Consider the following 20007-nt stretch of genomic DNA (forward strand, 5'->3'; position numbering starts at 1 on the left):
AATGAATGGACTACCAGTCCCTGTGGCCAGGCAGCTACCGAGCATTTGCTGAGCTGTCCTGGGTGCCAAGGACGGAGAATCCCAAACTGTGGTCTTTCCCTCAGGGAACTTGAGAAAGAAGTTAGGAACAGGCCGGGCGCAGTGGCTCACGCCTGTAATCCCAGCACTTTGGGAGGCCAAGGCAGGTGGATCACCTGAGGTCAGGAGTTTGAGACCAGCCTGACTAACATGGCAAAATCCCATCTCTACTACAGAATACAAAAATTAGCCAGGCACGGTGGTGGGCACCTATAATCCTAGATACTTGAGAGGCTGAGGCAGGAGCATCGCTTGAACCTGGGAGGCAGAGGTTGCAGTGAGCCAAGATCACGCCATTGCACTCCAGCCTGGGCAACAGAGCAAGACTCCCTCTCAAAAAAAAAAAAAAAAGATAGGAACAGTGACATTCAATGTGAGAATTCCTTGGTTTGTTATTTATTTCTTTATACCTTCATTAATTCCATAAGTATTTGCTCAGTTTCTACCTACATTCCAAACACCATTGTAAGTTCCAGAAATGTAGCATTGTCAGGGCTTATAGCTGGTTAGAATCAAATACAAAATAAGTCAGCTTTATAAAGGAGAACTCTCTCTGTTAAAAACAGAAAGCAAACCTTATTTTGTGTTAAAAATCAAAAGCTCAAGGGACCCAGAATAGCCAAAGCAATCATGAAAAGAAGAACAAAGTTGAAGGAATTTCACCGCCAGTTTCAAATTTTTCAGCAAAGCAACAGTAATCAAGACATGGTGGTACTGTCATGAAGGTGGACATGTAGACTAATGGAACAGAATAGAGAGTTCAGAAATAAATGCATACAGGCTGAGTGTGGTGGCTCACACTTGTAATCCTAGCGCTTTGGGAGGCCGAGGCTGGTGGATCACCTGAGGTCAGGAGTTTGAGACCATCCTGGCCAACATGGTGAAACCCCGTCTCTACTAAAAATACAAAAAAATTAGCCAGATGTGGTGGCACATCCCTGTAATCCTAGCTACTTGGGAGGCTAAGGCATGAGAATCGCTTGAACCCGGGAGGTGGAGGTTGCAGTGAGCCGAGATCACGCCAGTGCATTCCAGCCTGGGTAACAGAGTGAGACTTCATCTCAAAAAAAAAAAAAAAAAATGCATATATTACGGTCAGTTGATTTTTGACAAGAGTGCTAGGACTATTCAATGAGGGAAAGAATAGTCCTTTCAGCAAATGGTGCTGGGACACTGGATATCCACATGCAAAAGAATGAAGTTTGACCTACACCTCATACCATGTACAAAATTAACTTGAAGTGGATCAAATACCTAAATGTGGGAGCTAAAACTAATAAAACTCTTAGAACGAAATACAGGTGTGAATCTTTGTGACCTTGGATTTGGCAATAGAGTCTTAGCTACAACTCCAAAAGCGCAAACAATAAAAGAAAAAACACATAAAATTGGACTTCATCAAAATTTAAAACTTGGCCAGGCGTGGTGGCTCATGTGTGTAATCCCAGCACTTTGGGAGGCCAAGCAAGAGGATCACTTGAGCCAGTTTGAGACCAGCCTGGGCAACACAGTGAGACCTTGTCTCCACAAAAAATAAAAAATTTGCCAGGTGTGGTCATATGCCTGTAGTCCCAGCTACTTGGGAGGCTGAGGTTGGAGGATTTCTTGAGTCCAGGAGGTCAAGGGTGCAGTGAGCCATGATTGCACCATTGTACTCCAGCTTGGGCAACAGAGCAAGACCCTGTCTCAAACACAACAACAACAAAAATGAAAACATTTGTCTTCAAAGGATACCATGAAAAAAAGAAAAGACAATCCACAGAATGGGAGAAAATATTTGCCGGTCGTATGTCTGATAAAGGATTTATATCTAGGACATTAAAGAAAAACTTTTACAACTCAACACATAATAAAAGACAAATGAGGCCGGGTGCGGTGGCTCACGCCTGTAATCCTAACACTTTGGGAGGCCAAGGCGGGCGGATCACGAGGTCAGGAGTTCGAATAAATGAACAATAAAATGTATTATATCCATAGAGTGTAACAGTCAGCCATTAAAAGGGATAAAGTCTCATATGCACTATAACATGATGAACCTTAAAAACATTTTGCTGAGTGAAATGAGCCAGTCATACAAGGTCATATACTGTATAATTTCTTTCTTCTTTGTGTTTTTGAGACAGGGTCTCACTCTGTCACCCAGGCTGGCGTGCAGTGGTGTGATCTCAGCCCACTGCAACCTCTGTCTCTTAGGCTCAAGCGATTCTCCTACTTCAGTCTCCGAGTAGCTGGGATTATAGGCACACACCATCATGCCTATCTAATCTTTCTTTGTATTTTTGGTAGAGACAGGGACTCACCATATTACCCAGGTTGGTCTCAAACTCCTGAGCTCAAGCGATCCACCCGCCTCAGCCTCCCAAAGTGCTAGGATTACAGGCATGAGCCACCACGCCTGGCCACTGTATGATTTCATTGATATGAAATGTCCAGAAGAGGTAAATCTATAATAACAGAAAATAGATTAGTGGTTGCCTAGGGATGGAGAAGGATGAGGGGCTTGGGAGGTGATAGTTAAAGGGTACAGAGTTTCTTTTTGAAATAATGAAAATGTTATAAAACGGGCTGTGCAGTTGGTTGCATAAATTCAAATATGCTGAAAACTATTGAATGGTATACTTTAAATGGATGAATTTTATGGTATGTGATTTAAATTTCAATAATGCTGTTACATAAGATATAATAATAAAGATATTTGCCTACCTAGGAAAATGAGATACCGCAAAGCAGTCTAGTATTTACTGCCATAGGATTAAGGGCTTGGTGGATCATGGGCTCTGGAAGGCAGGGGTGGCTGTCACCTCTGGCAAGATAGATATTAGGACAGTGGGGATGTCACCTTAGCATCACGAGTGAAACAGATCTGAACTGATTTTTCTGGGAGCATCGTGAGGGTAGCTAATGAGATGAAGGATACAGAATGTTTGGTTGTGGCTTAATGGTTGGAACTTTGCCCATGGCCACCTGCCTTTGCTGTCTGGTGGTCTCGGTGTACAGTCTTGCTCTCTCCCTGTGAAGCCCACCCCTGTGCTGTACATGTTGCTCCCGAGGGAGGTAACTATAGCAGGCCAGTACTTTGGCCACTGGTACTTTTATGTGACCAAGAGGGAATTCTGTTAAAAGCACCCTCTGGGTGGAAACGACCCAAGAGTCCATCGATAGATGAAAGGATAAACAAAATGTAGTGGGTCCATACAATGGAATATTATTCAGTCTTAACAAGGAATGAGGCCGGGCGTGGTGGCTCACGTCTGTAATTCCAGCACTTTGGGAGGCCAAGACGGGTAGATCACCTGAGGTCAGGAGTTAGAGTGGCCAGGCCAACATAGTGAAGCTCTGTCTGTACTAAAAATAAAAAATTTAGCTAGGCATGCTTGCGGATGCCTGTAATCCCAGCTACTTGGGAAGCTGAGGCAGGAGAATCACTTGAACCTGGGAGGCGGAGGTTGCAGTGAGCTGAGATTGCACCTCTGCACTCCAGCCTGGGTAACAAGAGTGAAGCTCTGCCTCAAAAAAAAAAAAAAAAAAAAAAAAGAAAAGAAAAAAGGAATGAAATTCTGTTGGGGGCAGGGTGGCTCATACCTGCCTATAGTCCCTGTTACTTGAGAGGCTGAAGTGGGAGGATCTTGGGAGCCCAGGAGCTTGAGACTGCAGTAAGCTTTGATCACACCACTATACTCTAGCCCAGGTGACAGAGCAAGACCCTGTCTCTATTAATTTTTTTAAAAAGGGTAAAATTCTTCAAATGTGGATGAACCTTGAAAACATTACGCTAAGAGGAATAAGCCGGTCACAAAAAGACAAATAAGTGTGATTCTTCTTGTATGAAATATTCAGAATAGGCAAGTTCATAGAGACAGAGAGTAGAATCATGGATGCTGGGGACTGACAGTGAGGGCAAATGGAAGTTATTGCTTAATGGTTATAGAGTTTGTGTTGGGGTGATGAAAAAGTTTCGAAAATAGTGGTGATGGTTGCACAACATTGTGAATGTACTTAATGCTACTGAATTGTGCACCTGAAAATGGTTGCAGTGGTAAATTTTATGCTATGTGTATTTTACCACAATGATAAAACACAACCCCGTGGAGTGAGTGGAGGCCTGGAGTAATTGATGTCAGAGCTGACATGCAGAGACCCAAGGCACTGGGTGGACCTCAGATGTAGGGCTTTGTCTCAGTTGAAATGCTGTGTGATTTTTTATTTCTGCATAGCAGTGCTGTTTTTGAAATAGGTTAAGAAACTAGAGAAACATGGGGTGGGAATTGGTACTTAATTCAGTACTTCCATTCCCCTATAGTCAGAAGGAAGAGACTGGGATTGCTTGAAGCTATTTCTGTCTAAGGACTCCATGGTAGGATAGGGTTTCTCTTGCCTACTCTGCGTATATGGCAGTGGTTGGATGAAGTTTGCATGATTGCTGCTTTCTGGCTGATAACAGCATGTGGCAGGGGGAGGCAGGCAGGGCCTGTGCCCTGCCAGGAAGCGGGCATGGTATGTGGCTTCCCCTTAACATTTGAATCTGATGTGATACCTGTTGTCGCCCTAAACAGAAAAGGGAGATTTCATTGCCCTGGATCTTGGTGGGTCTTCCTTTCGAATTCTGCGGGTGCAAGTGAATCATGAGAAAAACCAGAATGTTCACATGGAGTCCGAGGTTTATGACACCCCAGAGAACATCGTGCACGGCAGTGGAAGCCAGGTGGGTCCCTGCTCCCTCCGGGTCACCCCATTGGACCAGCATCCTCTCGGTTACCTACAGGAACCAGGCCTCAAAGCACTGGCATCCCCAGCCCCTGGAAGAGGCTTGCTGGAAAGAGTCTGTCATAGATGCATATGTAAAAGGACTCCTGGGCAGAGGATGTGACAGCCTGCGTGGGGGCTCTGCTTAAACAGAGGCCCTCTGTCTGGGTAAACTGATGTGGTAGAAGTGGGCTGCTTGGACTTGCAGAGTCTGGGTTTGAGGAGGGAGGTCCCGCAGCTCTGTTGGGTAAATGCACTCATTCCCTATGGATCCTGGGGTCAGTTCCCCAGTGCAGTTTTAGCAGAGCCCCAGGTGAAAATGTCCCTTTTTCCTGGTCATTGGCCTCACCCACTTACTGGAGGCCCAGGCCTTGTAGGGTATAACTATGGCCTTGTCGGGCAGGATTGAGAGCTCACGGCTCTGGGCTTCTTGATACTTGATTTGGAATAGCATTGTTCAAGCCCTTGACACAGAAAGCAGAGGAAGCAGGGAAATCCCAGTCTCCTCCTTTCACACTCCTGTTGGTGCTCCCCACACTGGGCCCCCAGGAAGGGCTGCCCCTCCTCACTGTCCTTCCTCCCTCCCCAAGGGGCTGTGGGCATGCCTATGAAGAGCCTGTTCACTTGCTCCCTCCTGTCTGGGTAGGGGGAGTGGTGGGTCTGTAGCTCGCTGAGGACCCTGTGATCAGGGCTCAGGCAGCCCACTGCAGGTTTTCAGTCATTTCTGGGTCCCTAAGCCCATCGTGGGACAGGGGTGCACTCCTCTTCTCTCCTGTAGGTGTTCTGGCTCCTCCAGTCTGGCTCGTCTCCTGAGTTGTGGCTGCTGTCCAGCATATGTACTCAGAGCTGGCCAAATGTTTGCTTTAAGGAGGGTGTGCTCACCGCAAGGTTCATGACTAGGATCTCCAGGGTACTCTTTTGTTCTGGGGTGGACTTTGAGACGAGACCCGGGAGCCTTCTCCTCTTGACTCTGCTTTGCTCTTAAGTTCCTGTGGGTGGAACCTGGAGCAATCCACCAAGCCTTTTCTTTGTCCAAGAGACAAGGGCTAATCCTGGCTAACCTGCTCCCTGGGGTTTTGGTTCAGAGCCCTTCAGATTATGTCACAGTGAGTGTCACAGTTGACACTGTCGCTAGAGCAGGTGAGCCACTTTATAGAAGGCCACCAAAGCTGGGTGCATCACTACTGGATGGCCCTGCCCAAGGGCTCCCCTGCTGCTCCTCTGTTACTGGGCTGCAGAGACTGGCCCATCCATCTGGCGCCTACACAAAGGCTGCCAGCTGGTAGGTCTCTTGACCATGTCCAGTTGGCTGCTGTGTTGCTCCTCCTTGCAGGTGGCTGGCAGCCCAGGGTTTGGCATCCTGCACTTTCTGTTTGGAACCCACACTGGCCTATCACTCTCTGTTTCCCATGGTCCTTGGGTTTAGCTACCTAAGCCTGGCGCATTCACCACTGAGACTCACCCTGTGCTGCAAACATTTCCTGTGTGTTTTGCAAACATTCCCTGTGTGTTTTGGCTTGACCTTTAGGAGCTAGGTTTGTTAATTAAGGGAGTACCCTCACCTTCTTACCACTGCCCCCTTCATCTCTCCCAGCCTCTGTCCCTATCGTCCTCTTTTCTCAGTCCTAGAATCACTTTATTTCCTACTGTCTCTGTTTCTTCCTCTGCTCCTTTTAAGCAGCCTGGAAAGAGGATGATGACGATAATAATGACAATGTAGTACCGTTATAGCAAATTCTTTTTTATTTTTATTTTTTAGTTTTTGAGACAGTTTCACTCTTGTTGCCCAGGCTGGAGTGTAGTGGCGAAATCTCGGCTCACCAACTTCCGCCTCCTGGGTTTAAGTGATTCTCCTGCCTCAGCCTCCCGAGTAGCTGGAGTTAGCGTGCACCACCACACCTGGCTAATTTTGTATTTTTAGTAGAGATGGGGTTTCTCCATGTTGGTCACGCTGATCTCAAACTGCCTGTTCAGGTGTGAGCCACCGCACCCAGCCCAGAGCACTTTTAAGCTTTAATAAATTCAGAAGCACAAATGAAACATTCTTAAAATATCACTTACTTAGTTTTGGGACTTTTGAATAATAAATGTTTAAGTTTTTGTATTAGCCATCGTTTGCCGTATTTAATAAGAGTGACTAAGTATTTTTTTTTTTTTTTTGGGACGGAGTCTCGCTGTGCTCCCAGGCTGGAGTGCAGTGGCGTGATCTCGGCTCACTGCAAGCTCCGTCTCCCGGGTTCACGCCATTCTCCCGCCTCAGCCTCCCAAGTAGCTGAGACTACAGGCGCCCGCCACCACGCCCGGCTAGTTTTTTGTATTTTTAGTAGAGACGGGGTTTCACCATGTTAGCCAGGATAGTCTCGATCTCCTGACCTCGTGATCCACCCACCTCGGCCTCCCAAAGTGCTGGGATTACAGGCTTGAGCCACCGCGCCCGGCCTGTGACTAAGTATTTTGATTTTAAATTATTTAAAAAAATTTTTTTTAAAGATGGGGACTTGCCAGGTTGCCCAGGCAGATCTCAAACTCCTGGACTCAAGCGATCCTCCCACTTCAGCCTCCCAAAGTGCTGGATTATAGACGTGAGCCACTGCGCCTGACCATAGTCTGTGTATTTTTCAAATAAAGAGTATGTTGTCAGGAAAGAAGAGAAAATAATGTTTTTTTAAGACACTAAAGCTTTGAGTTCAGAGCGGTTAGGTAACTTTTTTTCCTAGTTGATTGCAGACATAGCTTAGCCTAGGGTGGGTCGCTTCCTGCCTCTTTGGGCAGGCTTGTCACCCTGGATCACCAGCATTCCAGAAACAGCCTTTCTTTCTCAATGGAGCACTCTGGGGAGTTGTGTTTGGCGTAGATCCAGGAACTGGTGACAGGTCCCATTCAGGGGAATCCATTTCTGCAGGCTGAGTTCTCCCAGGCGCCTCCCTGCTTCTTCCAGAGGCAGCCTTCCCTCCACCCGGCCTTCTCTTCTGAGTCTGCAGGAGAGTCTGGAGCCTCCGAATGCAGATGGCCTGGGGCGTGAGGAGTAACTTAGTAATGAGTTTATATCAGTCTGCAATGTAGGTCGCAGGAAGCTTAGCCGGCTTCTCTGGGGAGGGTCATGTGTCAACTCAGCCTAAGATGCCAGCTGCTCTGAAGCCTGAGTAGTAGTGACTCAGGGATAGAAGGTCCTGCATTAAAATTGACCAGGTTTTCTTTTACTCTGGCAACAAAGTCCGACTTTAGAGCTGGCTAGTGGGGGAATCTGGGGAAAGATGGGAACAGCAGCAGTGACTTCTGGCCCCCTCACGAGGCCCTGCAAGTAAAGGCTTCAGGCAGATGACCTTGCCTGGGAGTTTGGGCTGGGGCCACTTCGTGTGACTATGGTTTGGCTCTTCCAAGACAGCCTTCTTCTGGGGTCCAAAAAGCTCTATGGCTGTGTCACTGCCATGTGTAAGGGAGGTCTAGTGTCATGAGAGTCATGCGAAAGAGACAAGGGGTTAGCTAGATTGTGGCATGGCTGCCAAAAGTGTGTGTGTGTGTGTGTGTGTGTGTGTGTGTATGTGTGTGTGTATATATATATATGCCCAGGTTGGATTACTAGAGGCAGAGAGATAAAGAAGGGAGGTTCTTAGTTCTACTAACCACTCCTCTGGTTAGAACACACAGAATATTATCTTCTGTTCTGGTTATATTTTGAGACAGGGTCTCACTCTGCTGCCCAGGCTGGAGTGCAGTGGTGTGATCATGGCTCACTGCAACCTTGACCTCCTGGGCTCAGGGGATCCTCTCACCTCAGCCTCCCAAGTAGTTAGGACTACAGGCAAGTGCCACCATGCCTGGCTAATTTTTAAGCTTTTTGTAGAGAGGAGGTCTCACTATGTTGCCCAGGCTGGTGTCAAACTCCTGGGCTCAAGTGATCTTCCTGCCTTGGCCTCCTGAAGTGTTGGGATTACAGACATAAGCCACCATGCTTGGCCCCGGTTATATTTTAGAGATCCAAAAAGATTACCTTAGAGGTGGTGAGCCTCTCCTCATGGGCAGTATTCATGTAGAAGCTAAGGAACCAGTGTTCCAGGCTCTTTCTAGCTGATTCCTAAGATATGTATGCACCTAATAAGTCATAGATAATGTTATAGTGCAGGCAAGCTTAGGTTACAATGCAGGAGATAAGTTGTGATATATTCATACCAAGGAATACTGTGTGGTAATGAGAACGAACAGTTGGCAAAGACACTCAACTCCGTGGATGACTGTCATCCACATAGTGTCGAGTGAAAGAACACAGATGTCAAAGAGCACACACGGTCTCATTTCCCTTTAGACACACCAGACAAACAGACAGATGTAATTGAGGGTGATAGACGTCGGGGCAGCTGGCAGTTGCCCTTGGACTGGGTGGTAGCAGTAGTGACTGCAGGGGCAGAAGGGGGCATCTTACAGGTGTTTCTCCATCTTGTGTTTCTCCGTCTGGGTGCTGGTTACATGGATGGCTACAGCGAACTCCACACTTAGGATGTGTGTACTTTTTGGGGTATGCATAAGACACTTCGGTAAAAAGTAACATTATGATAGTCTGGATTGTTAAGTCACTCCAGTGGGCTAGAGGCTGTGGAATTGCCCTTGGAGTTTCTGAAATTTTCAGAGAGCATGGCTTCGGGTGGGGCGGGAAGGCCACTCCACCTGGGTGACTGAAGAGACCCGTGACCTGTGCGTTATGAAGGCATAGCTGGTTTTCTGTTATTTTTCCATTTTTCTCAGTGCCCAGATGTTGCATATTAGTGACCACTGAAAGGCCAGTTCTGTTTGAAGGCTTTGAATTGCTTCCTAAGAGCTGTACTTGCCCACAAGGCAGCTTTTGAAAAGTGACTCTTCTCTGCATTCACACACAGCATGGCTTTTCAGACAGGGCCACCAGGTCCCATGAGTACAAGCACTTTGGGTAGATGTATTCCTTTCTGTGTGTGTGGGAGGGAATGGTGTATATTTTTCTGTGAAATGCTAAGCCTGCTTTGGGGCCCCCTGACTGCTCTCTCATGTTTCCTTCAGCTTTTTGATCATGTTGCTGAGTGCCTGGGAGATTTCATGGAGAAAAGGAAGATCAAGGACAAGAAGTTACCTGTGGGATTCACATTTTCTTTTCCCTGCCAACAATCCAAAATAGATGAGGTAAGGATGTTCTGGGATTATTGGGCTCTGCAGATGCCCTGGATTGAAAAAGCTAACAAGCCCTTTTCTCCACAACTTTTCTCTGTTGCTGGCAGAGTGGTTTGCATGTCTGGTATTTTTAAAGAAATATTTGCAGAAGTTAGTGTGGTATCATGATATAGTGTTTACTTTTTCACTTACTTTAGTTATTTATGTATTTTTGGAGACAAATCATGGTATTTTTGGCCACCAGGTACACAGAAGCATTTATTAATCTTAAGCAAGCAAAGGAAAATAAAGTAAGTTTAATGGTGGTGGAGAGAGGCGGGAAAGCTCTTTGCCAGAATTGCATGGCGTGATGTTTACCTGGAAACTGCCCTGGTTATTGCAAATATGCTCAGAGCCCTGTCCCTCAGGTGCCAGGGCTGCCTCTCCATAGTGGAACTGGTCAGTGGCTCCAGCCCCAGAGATGACCTTGGTGACTTCCGAGGTGACTTGTACCCACCTTCCTGTTTGTCATCTATTTGTTTTTTTCATTCATTCATTCATTCATTCATTCAGCAAGGATGGACCCTGACCTACCATATGATAACACTGAACCTCAGCACTGCAGGAATACAAAATAAATACATGCAGCCTTGTTCTTTTTTTTACATGGAGAGATAGAAACACACACATACCACAAACACAAACCACCCATGAATAAACTTCTAATAATACGAATTCTGGGGTTGAGTGCAGTGGTTCATGCCTGTAATCCCAGCACTTTGGGAGGCTAAAGCAGAAGGATCACTTAAGCCCAGGAGTTCAACACCAGCCTGGGCAATCTGTACAAAAAGTTAGCTGTGTGTGTTGGCGTTTGCCTGTAGTCCCAGTGATATGGGAGAAGCTTGGGAGATTGAGGCTGCTGTGAGCCATGGTTGTGCCACTGCACTCCAGCCTGGGGGACAGAGTGAGACCTTGTCTTTTTTTTTTTTTTGAGACAGAGTCTCCCTGTCTTGCCCAGGCTGGAGTGCAATGGCACGATCTCGGCTCACTGCAACCTCCACCTCCCAGGTTCAAGCCATTCTACTGCCTCAGCCTCCTGAGTAGCTGGGATTACAGGTGTGCACCACCACACCTGGCTAATTTTGGTATTTTTAATAGAGATGGGGGTTTCACCGTGTTGGTCAGGCTGGTCTTGAACTCCTGACCTCGTGATCCTCCCGCCTCAGCCTCCCAAAGTGCTGTGATTACAGACGTGAACCACCGTGCCCGGCCTGAGACCTTGTCTTAAAAACAAGAAAAAAAAAAAAGAATTCTGATATTTAACTATTCAGGGCCCCTCTTGTTGCCCAGGCTGGGGCGCAATGGTGCAATCTCAGTTCACTGCAACCTCCGCCTCCTGGGTTCAAGCGATTTTCCTGCCTTAGGCCCCGTAGTAGCTGGGATTACAGGTGCCCACCACCATGACTGGCTAATTTTTGTATTTTTGGTAGATACGGGGTTTTGCCGTCTTGGCCAGGCTGGTCTCAAACTCCTGACCTTAGGTGATCCGCCCGCCTTGGCCCCTCAAAGTGCTGGGGTTACAGGCGTGAGCTGCTGCACCCGGCCAGGCTCTGTTTTAATACTTCACCGGTAGCGCACATAATCTTCAAGCATCTCTATGAGTTAAGTGCTTATGATTCCTGCTTTACAGATGAGGAAACTGAGTCTCAGAGGGGCTAAGAACCTGTCCAAGGTCACCTAGCCAGGAAGATTCCGTGCTCGTAACTGGTCTACTTTGCTGCAAGATAGTAGCATTTGGGCTCAGGGCACCTTCCACACTTGCAAGGAGCACTCCTGGGTCCCTTTATGCCTTTAGGGTAAGCGCCCTTTCCTGGGCGCTCCTTCCTGTGGCTGGAACCCTTACATCTGTATAATTTGTGGAATCAGCAAGAAGGGGCTTGAGAGCGCAGCAGACCAAGATGAGCACAGAGGTTTCCCCAGGGTCAGAGGGCTTATTAATGGCAGGTCTTGGACCAGGGTCCCAGGCCCCACCTCCTATCCAGTGCTCCGCCCACCTCCAACATGTCTAAATGCCTCTGAGATGTTCTGTCTGACCTGTTATGCTTTCAGGAAGCTGTGGCCATATGTAGACTCTTGCTCTGGTTCTGGTACCTGAGAACACCCCTCCAAGGAGTTCAGAGCAGTTTGGCCTCCACTGTGTCCTTCCAAACCCTTTGGCAAGGCCTGTTGTCAGTACAAGCTTCCCTTGGCTTTTGAGAACTGAGACATGAGTCACTCCCGCTTCCCCTGTGAGAGGTGGGCCTGGGATGAAGAGACTTTGGTGGACTGTGTTTCACCATTGTTCACATGTGCTCTCTGCAGCTATTAACTGAGGGCCATCCCTGTGCTGGGCATGAGCTAGGCCCTGGGAGAGAATGGCCAGAGTGTGTTTATTTTGTATTCCTGCAGTGCTGAGGTTAAATGTTACCGTACAGTAGGTCTTATAACAGCAGATGCAGCCTGTTCCCCATGAAGGCACAGCCTTCCAGGGACAGAAGTGTTGCAGGAGGTGGGAGGGAATGACCTCATGGGCACGAGAGCCTGCAGGGTGGAGCAGACATGCCCGGGAGGGGGCGTTGTGAACAGAGAAGGAGCCAAAGGTTGGGGGCATCCCACCTGCCAGCCTTCACCCCCTCCGGAAAATGCTTCTTAGGCTGGGCCAGGGTACTTGCGGTGGTGCCAGTGGAGCACAGTCCCTAAATTTCCCATCCAGAGGCCTGTGCATATTACCCCTTAGGGCTGGCTGAGACCTTCAAGATCGTCCACTTCTAGATCAGCTCCCTGATTCTAGAGGAGCAGAGTGAACCTCAGAAGAGTGAAGGGAACTGCCCAGCAGGAAATGGGCAGAGAGTATGAAATAGGACCAGGTCTCCAGATTGGCCGCCCCACTTTTGTCCCATAACACCTGGTTCTCTGAGGCTTTAGAGGAAGAGGGCTGGTTGAGAGGAGGCAGACAGTGTCCAGGGCTTTTGCAGTTCCTGACTTAGTTGCTACTGAGCAAAGAGCCGCTAGTTCTCATCAAGGGCTGCCCTCCCCGGTGCATGCTCCAGTCTGTGTGGCTCCCACCATGAGCTGGGGCAGGGCCCATGTGCCCAGAATCCTATCCCTGAGCTGCCTCTGCAGGCCTGCAGGGCCTGGACCGCGAATCTTCCAAGCCTGCTGCATTTATAGTCACTTGTCCCATTCAGAGTAAAACAGCAAGTATAACAATTATTTTTCTGTTCTCATATCTTTTTAGTTTTTAGAAAACAAAAGCAATATGTAAAACCATCAAAGTAAGATAAAATTATGGAATGTTTATCATTGGATGTCTATCCTTGATGTTTCTCCACTAATAGGCAAAGTGAAATAGGATCATACTGTGTAAATAGGGGAGTCACCACTTACAAATGGAGGTTAAGTCCCAAAGCTGGTGAAGAGGCACAAATCATGTATAGTCCACATCATTCCCTAAGTGTATGGGACCTGGTTCTTAAAAGCTCAGCAGCCAAGACTCATCTTAGCATTTTGTTTCTCTTTCCAGTTTGGCTCTGGCTTTCTTTTCCCAGGGCTGTGGAAGCCAGGGTCTGGTTGGGAAGTGGGGAAGGGGGCCAGGGATTTATCTTGCTCCTTTTTAAAATAGATCTGGCTGCGCAGTTGGCATCCAGTTAGATTGGCAAGCCATGTGGCATTACTGTCCCCACATCTTCTGGAGTGAGCTGGATATTGTGAGCAGATTTCTCCCCACCCTATCTTCGCCCCCAGAGAAGCCCATTGTGTGGATGATCCAGAGATAGAAAGGAGTCTGGGCTCCTCTGGGCCCCTCCCCCAGCCCAGTGTGATCTGGGAGGAGCCACTTGGCCCCTATGGGCCTCTGCTTCATCCCTGACCTGGAGCAATGCCCAGGGCCTTGAGGTGCTGGAGGTCTTCCAGCCCTCATCCAGCCCCATCCGTTCTTCTTTGCAGGCCATCCTGATCACCTGGACAAAGCGATTTAAAGCAAGTGGAGTGGAAGGAGCAGATGTGGTCAAGCTGCTTAACAAAGCTATCAAAAAGCGAGGGGTAATTTCTCCTGGGCCCTCTGCCTCAGCCATGCAGGGGTGTGGGGAGTAGGGCTGCATTCTAAAGCAGACCAGTGCCCTTTCTGGGGGGCAGTAGTGTCAAAGCCTGAAGACCCAGGCAGGGGAGAGTTGAGGATCCCCAGTGTGGAATGGCGGGGATGGGGATGGTGCAAAGCCCAGCTCTTGGAGGTGCTGCCTGAAGGACCCAGGCCTGGAACAGGGGGTTGCCTCCTGACAGGAGTGCTGGGCTATTCAGGGAGTGGGTGTCACAGATGCAGCCTGCTGTACTCAGAACAAGGGCAGAGGAGCCCGCCTTATCCGGGACGTGGACCTCCTGCAGAGGTTTGCAGAGGAATGTAGCTCCAAGAGTAAAATCCTCACTACCCGAAGACTCTTAAGCTAGGTAATTAAGGGAACTATGAGGTTTTCATAATTTAATCACCATGCTGTGATCTAGTTAATTTGAGTAGCAGCTGTAATGAAACCAGCACCACTCACAAAAGCAGGGGTTCTGAAAACGGGAGCACTCCTGCCAAGCACTGTTAAGGTGTGTGATCTCTGCTTCCATGTATGAGTGGACAGTGACACCCCATTATCTGTCCCCAGGACTATGATGCTAACATCGTAGCTGTGGTGAATGACACAGTGGGCACCATGATGACCTGTGGCTATGACGACCAGCAGTGTGAAGTCGGCCTGATCATCGGTAACGTATCCCCTTTGCCCATCCATTTTTTCAGCCCATCTTTCCAGGTGGCTCTGCACCCTCCTCGTCGTGTGGTCATAGCTTCTGATCTTGTCCTGCCCAGGTACTGGCACCAATGCTTGCTACATGGAGGAACTGAGGCACATTGATCTGGTGGAAGGAGATGAGGGGAGGATGTGTATCAACACAGAATGGGGAGCCTTTGGAGATGATGGATCATTAGAAGACATCCGGACAGAGTTTGACCGGGAGATTGACCGGGGATCCCTCAACCCTGGAAAACAGCTGTGAGTCCTTAACTTTTGCTTCTAACCACATATGTGACTTAGGGGACATTTAATGAAAGATTTGGGATGGGAGATGAAAAGGGCATAAAGCCAAGTGATCACAAACAGAAAAGCCTGTTACATTTTTTTTTTTTTTTTTGAGGCGGAGTCTTGCTCTGCCTTGCAATCTCAGCTCACTGCAACCTCCACCTCCCGGGTTCAAGCGATTCTCCTGCTTTAGCCTCTAAGTAGCTGGGATTATAGGCATACACCACCACGTCTAGCTAATTTTTTGTATTTTTACTAGAGACGAGTTTCACCATGTTGGCCAGGCTGGCCTCAAACTCCTGACATCAAGTGATCCGCCTGCCTCAGCCTCCCAAAGTGCTGAGATTACAGGCGTGAGCCTCCATGCCCAGCCTAAAGCCCATCAAAATTTGCATTATTTGTTGCTCCTTGTTTGGTGAGATGCACAGCTGTAGAGTCTGTAACTGAAAAGCACTTTTAAAATAATCTTCTCTTTGTTTAATTACACTGTGATTGTGTCCTTGTAAAACATCATGACAATGAAAAGCACAGAAATGAACCCATCCAATGGGGAATGGGGCCAGAGTTGAGCAGATGCTGGTGGTCAGGGGAGGAGATCAAGAGGTGAATGGGAGCCCAGGAGCTCAGTAGCCCCTGAAAAAAAAAAGTCCTCAAATTATCCCCTGTTGCACAAAAATTAAATAATTATGAATGGTTCAAAAATGCTCCCTCAACAAAGCACAGAAACATTAGTGTAAATGTGAGGCTTAAAAAATTTCTCTGTGCTGTAGTCACGAGTGTGCTGTTTATGGTAAGAGAGGCCACATGGTGTGTGGGGCATCTAAGGGAGATGAGTGTCTGTTCATTCATCACATATTTATTGAGCACTTACTATGTGCTGAGCTCTGTGCTAGGCTCTGAGAATCCAAAACAGCACCTTCCCTCCCAAGATTTACAATCTAGATGGGGAGGTAGGCCAGACATGCAAATATCTGTTGCGCAGAGGAGTCGGGGTAAGAAGAGTATAAGTAGAAGAGTATAAGTCATACAGACATTAGGGAGAACGGAGAAGCAACCTTCTTCAATGTCAAGCATGAGTAGACACATCAGAGTTGATAAAGAATATCAGACTTACAGGCAGGTTGTTTTTGGCTGTGGAAAGCTCCTGGCTACAGAGGTAAGAGTGATATTATTCAGGTTAGAGCGGGTTTTGCTTTCTCTGAGCCACATATTTCCTGAAGTGCCTGCTCACATTTGTCTGTGATGCTGCCATGCGACTAGCTCTCTCTGATCTACCCAGCTTCCTAGCAGCTTTATCCCAGAGTTGGATGCTGTCAGCCTACAGGGAGATGTTCACTGACTCTGTAGACCTAATAGCCCTTATCCTGATGCTAGAGGGAAACAGGAGTTTACTACCCATGTTGAAACGCATCACCCAAAAGATCTCAATACTGCAAGCTGGACAGTTGGCCTTTCCACCTGAATTAATGGATTTTCATCAATGGCAAGCTCCCCGCCACTGGAGGTGGCAGCAGCGAATAAACTAGGTTTCTCAGTGAGGGAATTCCCAAGTTCTTACACCCAGAGTTGAGCATCTCCGTTGCAGGCTGAGACTGTGGCACCAGCTTGGTGACAAGGGACCCCAGTTCCAAAGCTCTGACAAAGGTTTTTTTTACCACGCACACCCACCCCCACCCTGCCCAGTCCATTGACCTGACCCCACTGCCATCAAGTTATTACTGTGCCTATTTGTATGTTTCACTGAAAAGCCCTGAATATGCTTGATGGCAGTGCTGCCTCAGGCACCTCTGGGGGTATTCTGTGACACATGGCACGTATACCCTATTGCATCTCTAAAGTTCTCAAATCTCCACATTCCCAAGCGCATGTGACCCCAAAGGGTTTCAGATAAGAGGTTATGTACTTGTAGTTACTATCAGTCACTTAATGAGAAGTCTCTTTTCTTAGAAGTGCAGGTGGGGCATGCCACTTGTGGTAACTGAACAGGTAATGCCCAGGCCCTTATTCTTGGCCTGAGTTTGGGAACCCTGCATGGCTTGGGTGTAAACTTGGATCTCTCTGCTGTTCATTGATGCATTTCTGAATTTTTCAAAGAGATGAACTGTATTCCAAGGCTAAACTATAAACTGTGTTTACGGTTGGCTTGCAGTAAATATTTTTGGGATGGATGGATGGATGGATGGGTGGTTGATGATGGATGAGAGATGAGTGGGTGGCTAAATGGGGGTACAGATGAGAAAGTGAAAGTTTGGGTCAAAGTCTCTTTTCTAGAATATGTTTCTCAGTTGTATTAGTCCGTTTTCACACTGCTGATAAAGACATACCTGTGACTGGGTAATTTACAAAAGAAAGAGGTTCAATGAACTTACAGTTCCACGTAGCTGGGGAAGCCTCACAGTTGTGGAGCCAGTCATGTCTTACATGGAGGACAGCAGGCATAGAGAACTTGTGCAGGGGAACTCCTCTTTTAAAACCATCCGATCTCGTGAGACTTTTTCACTATCACTAGAACAGCATGGGAAAGACTTGCTTCCATGTTCAGTTATCTCCCACCTGGTCCCTCCCACTACAGCGTGGGAATTCAAGGTGAGATTTGGGTGGGGACACTGCCAAACCATATCACCAGTTTACTGCGTACTGTAGGTCAGGTCTCATTGAGAACAATTCCAAGGAAATGACAAATTCCAAAGTTGCGTCACATATTCCTGGAAATAGGCTGTAAGTTAGAGTTTTTTGCCTGAGCAAATTTTTGCTGTGCCCCCAGGCTTCTATCTGAATCTCTGGATCTTCCCTATGTCTTTTTTACATAGAATGCCTAGTTCTTGAAAGTCATTTTATCCTCTTTGTGGCAGGGAAAGATGTTTCCTCCATTTGACTGATGGGAAAATTACGACCCTAGAATAGGACAGAGGTGGCCCAAGACTCATTGTTGAGGTGTGGTCTGGTGTAGGTTTGGGGATTTTTGCCCTGTTTGACAGTTTGAGGTTTTCAGAGTGAGCTTCCAGCATCTCTTCTCATTGGTAATAAGAGGTTTGTTATAAAGAGGCATTTTTTATCATTTATGGAGAAAAACCATCAGGGAGGATTTAGGGAAGTGATTTTTCATCTCTGAGTACACATTAGAGGTACATAGGGGCCTTTAAAAAAAATACTGATGTCCAGGCATCCTCTCACCAGTGACTCAGTCCGCCTGGGTTGCCCAGTCCTCAGTAATGTAAAAGCTCCCTGGGCAATTCCAGTTTTTAACCAGGGTTTCTTTTTTTTTTTTTGAGACAGATTCTTGCTTTGTCACCCAGACTGGAGTGCAATGATGCAATCTCAGCTCACTGCAACCTTTGCCTCTCGGGTTCTAAGTGATTCTCCTGCCTCAGCCTACCGAGTAGCTGGGATTACAGGCATGCGCCACCACATCCAGCTAATTTTGTATTTTTATAGAGATGGGGTTTCACCATGTTAACCAAACTGGTCTCGAACTCCTGACCTCAGGTGATCCACCCACCTCGGCCTCCCAAAGTTCTGGGATTACAGACGTGAGCCACCGCGCCCGGCCATTAACCAGGTTTTAAAACCTCAGTGTGTTAGATTTGTGTAAAGGCTCTCAGTGCCCAAGTGGGCTCTAGGCTACCAATAGCTGCTCATTCCATTTGCTTTGATTGAAGTTAGCATTTAACTGAGTACCTACTGTATACAGTGGACAGGGAGGACATTGTCATCATAGCTCTGTGGCTCCTGCCTTCATTGGTGGTTATTGCATTTGGGAGGCAGCAGAGGAACCTGCTTTGAGTATTCAGGCCCCACCTTGCCCCAGAGTCAGAAGGTCTGTTTCTAAAAGGGATCAGTCTTTTGGCTTCCTTCGTCTCGCCCTTATATTCCAGGCCTTTGATATTCTTGCCACATGCTTATCTTATACTATGGAGTTAGCCCCACCTTTTATTTCACTTTTAATTCTCCTTCCCCTTTTGTTTCCTTGAGCTTTTTTTTTTTTTTTTCCTGAGGGTATCGCTCTGTTGCCCAGGCTGGAGTGCGGTGGTATGATCTTGGCTTATTGTAGCCTTGAACTCCCAGGCTTAGGTGATCCTCCTGCCTCAGCCTCCTGACTAGCTGGGACCACAGGCAGCAGTACCATGCCTGGCTAATTTAACATTTTTTTTTTCTTTTTTTGAGATGGAGTCTCTCTCTGTCGCCCAGGCTGGAGTGCAGTGGCCCGATCTCAGCTCACTGCAAGTTCCATCTCCCAGGTTTACACCATTCTCCTGCCTCAGCCTCCCGAGTAGCTGGAACTACAGGCACCCGCCACTTTGCCCGGCTAGTTTTTTATATTTTTTAGTAGAGACAGGGTTTCACCGTGTTAGCCAGGATGGTCTCGATCTCCTGACCTCGTGATGTGCCCGTCTCGGCTTCCCAAAGTGCTGGGATTACAGGCCTGAGCCACTGCACCCGGCTTAATTTTAAAATTTTTTGTAGAGACTGAATCTCCCTATGTTGCCCAGCTGGTCTCGAACTTCTGGGCTCAGGCAATCCTCCTGCCTCAGCCTCCCAAAGTGCTGGCATTATAGGTGTGAGCTACTGCACCTGGCCTGCTTGGACTTCTTGCTCTTCTTCTCTTGCTCTGTGCTGTGTCTGGAGTCTCTGGGATCTTGAATCCTTTTTCCCTGTGATTCCTTATCACATCCTTCAAACTGCAGAGCACCCACCCCACACAGCAACACAGCAACAGCAGTGACTGCAACAGCAAATGCTGGTGGTTGGTGGTCGGGAGAGCTCTTTGGCCTGGATGGTGGTTGAGTAACTGCGCGCCTTCAAGTCAGCACCCAGATGCCTTTTCTTTTTGTGGTTCTGCTGCTCCATGGAATCTCTCGGCAGCTCCCATCCTGGTTTGCTTGGCCATGGGCCTCTGTCTCTTTTCTTTCCTTGGGCTTCTAGTTGAAGCAGACCCAGGGTGCTGAGGGCTCCTCATTGGTGCGCAGGTCCT

At 47.7% G+C, this 20007-nt stretch overlaps 1 protein-coding gene across 4 annotated transcripts in view; it reads left to right on the forward strand.

The window, feature by feature from the left end:
- HK1 (hexokinase 1) overlaps positions 1–20007 on the forward strand; it is a 127856-nt gene that overhangs the window by 79931 nt on the left and 27918 nt on the right. For 3 of the 4 annotated variants that reach the window (XM_009214783.4, XM_017962979.3, XM_003903845.3), the window contains 5 exons: positions 4632–4780; positions 9850–9969; positions 13921–14016; positions 14622–14721; positions 14825–15008. In XM_009214783.4, the coding sequence (XP_009213047.1) occupies positions 4632–4780; positions 9850–9969; positions 13921–14016; positions 14622–14721; positions 14825–15008 (649 nt within the window). The remainder of the gene's footprint in view (positions 1–4631; positions 4781–9849; positions 9970–13920; positions 14017–14621; positions 14722–14824; positions 15009–20007) is intronic. The other variant, XM_031652245.1, reaches the window with a different exon arrangement.

Source organism: Papio anubis, chromosome 11 (genome assembly GCF_008728515.1).
Source record: "Papio anubis isolate 15944 chromosome 11, Panubis1.0, whole genome shotgun sequence".
In the NCBI taxonomy this organism is placed as follows: domain Eukaryota; kingdom Metazoa; phylum Chordata; class Mammalia; order Primates; family Cercopithecidae; genus Papio; species Papio anubis.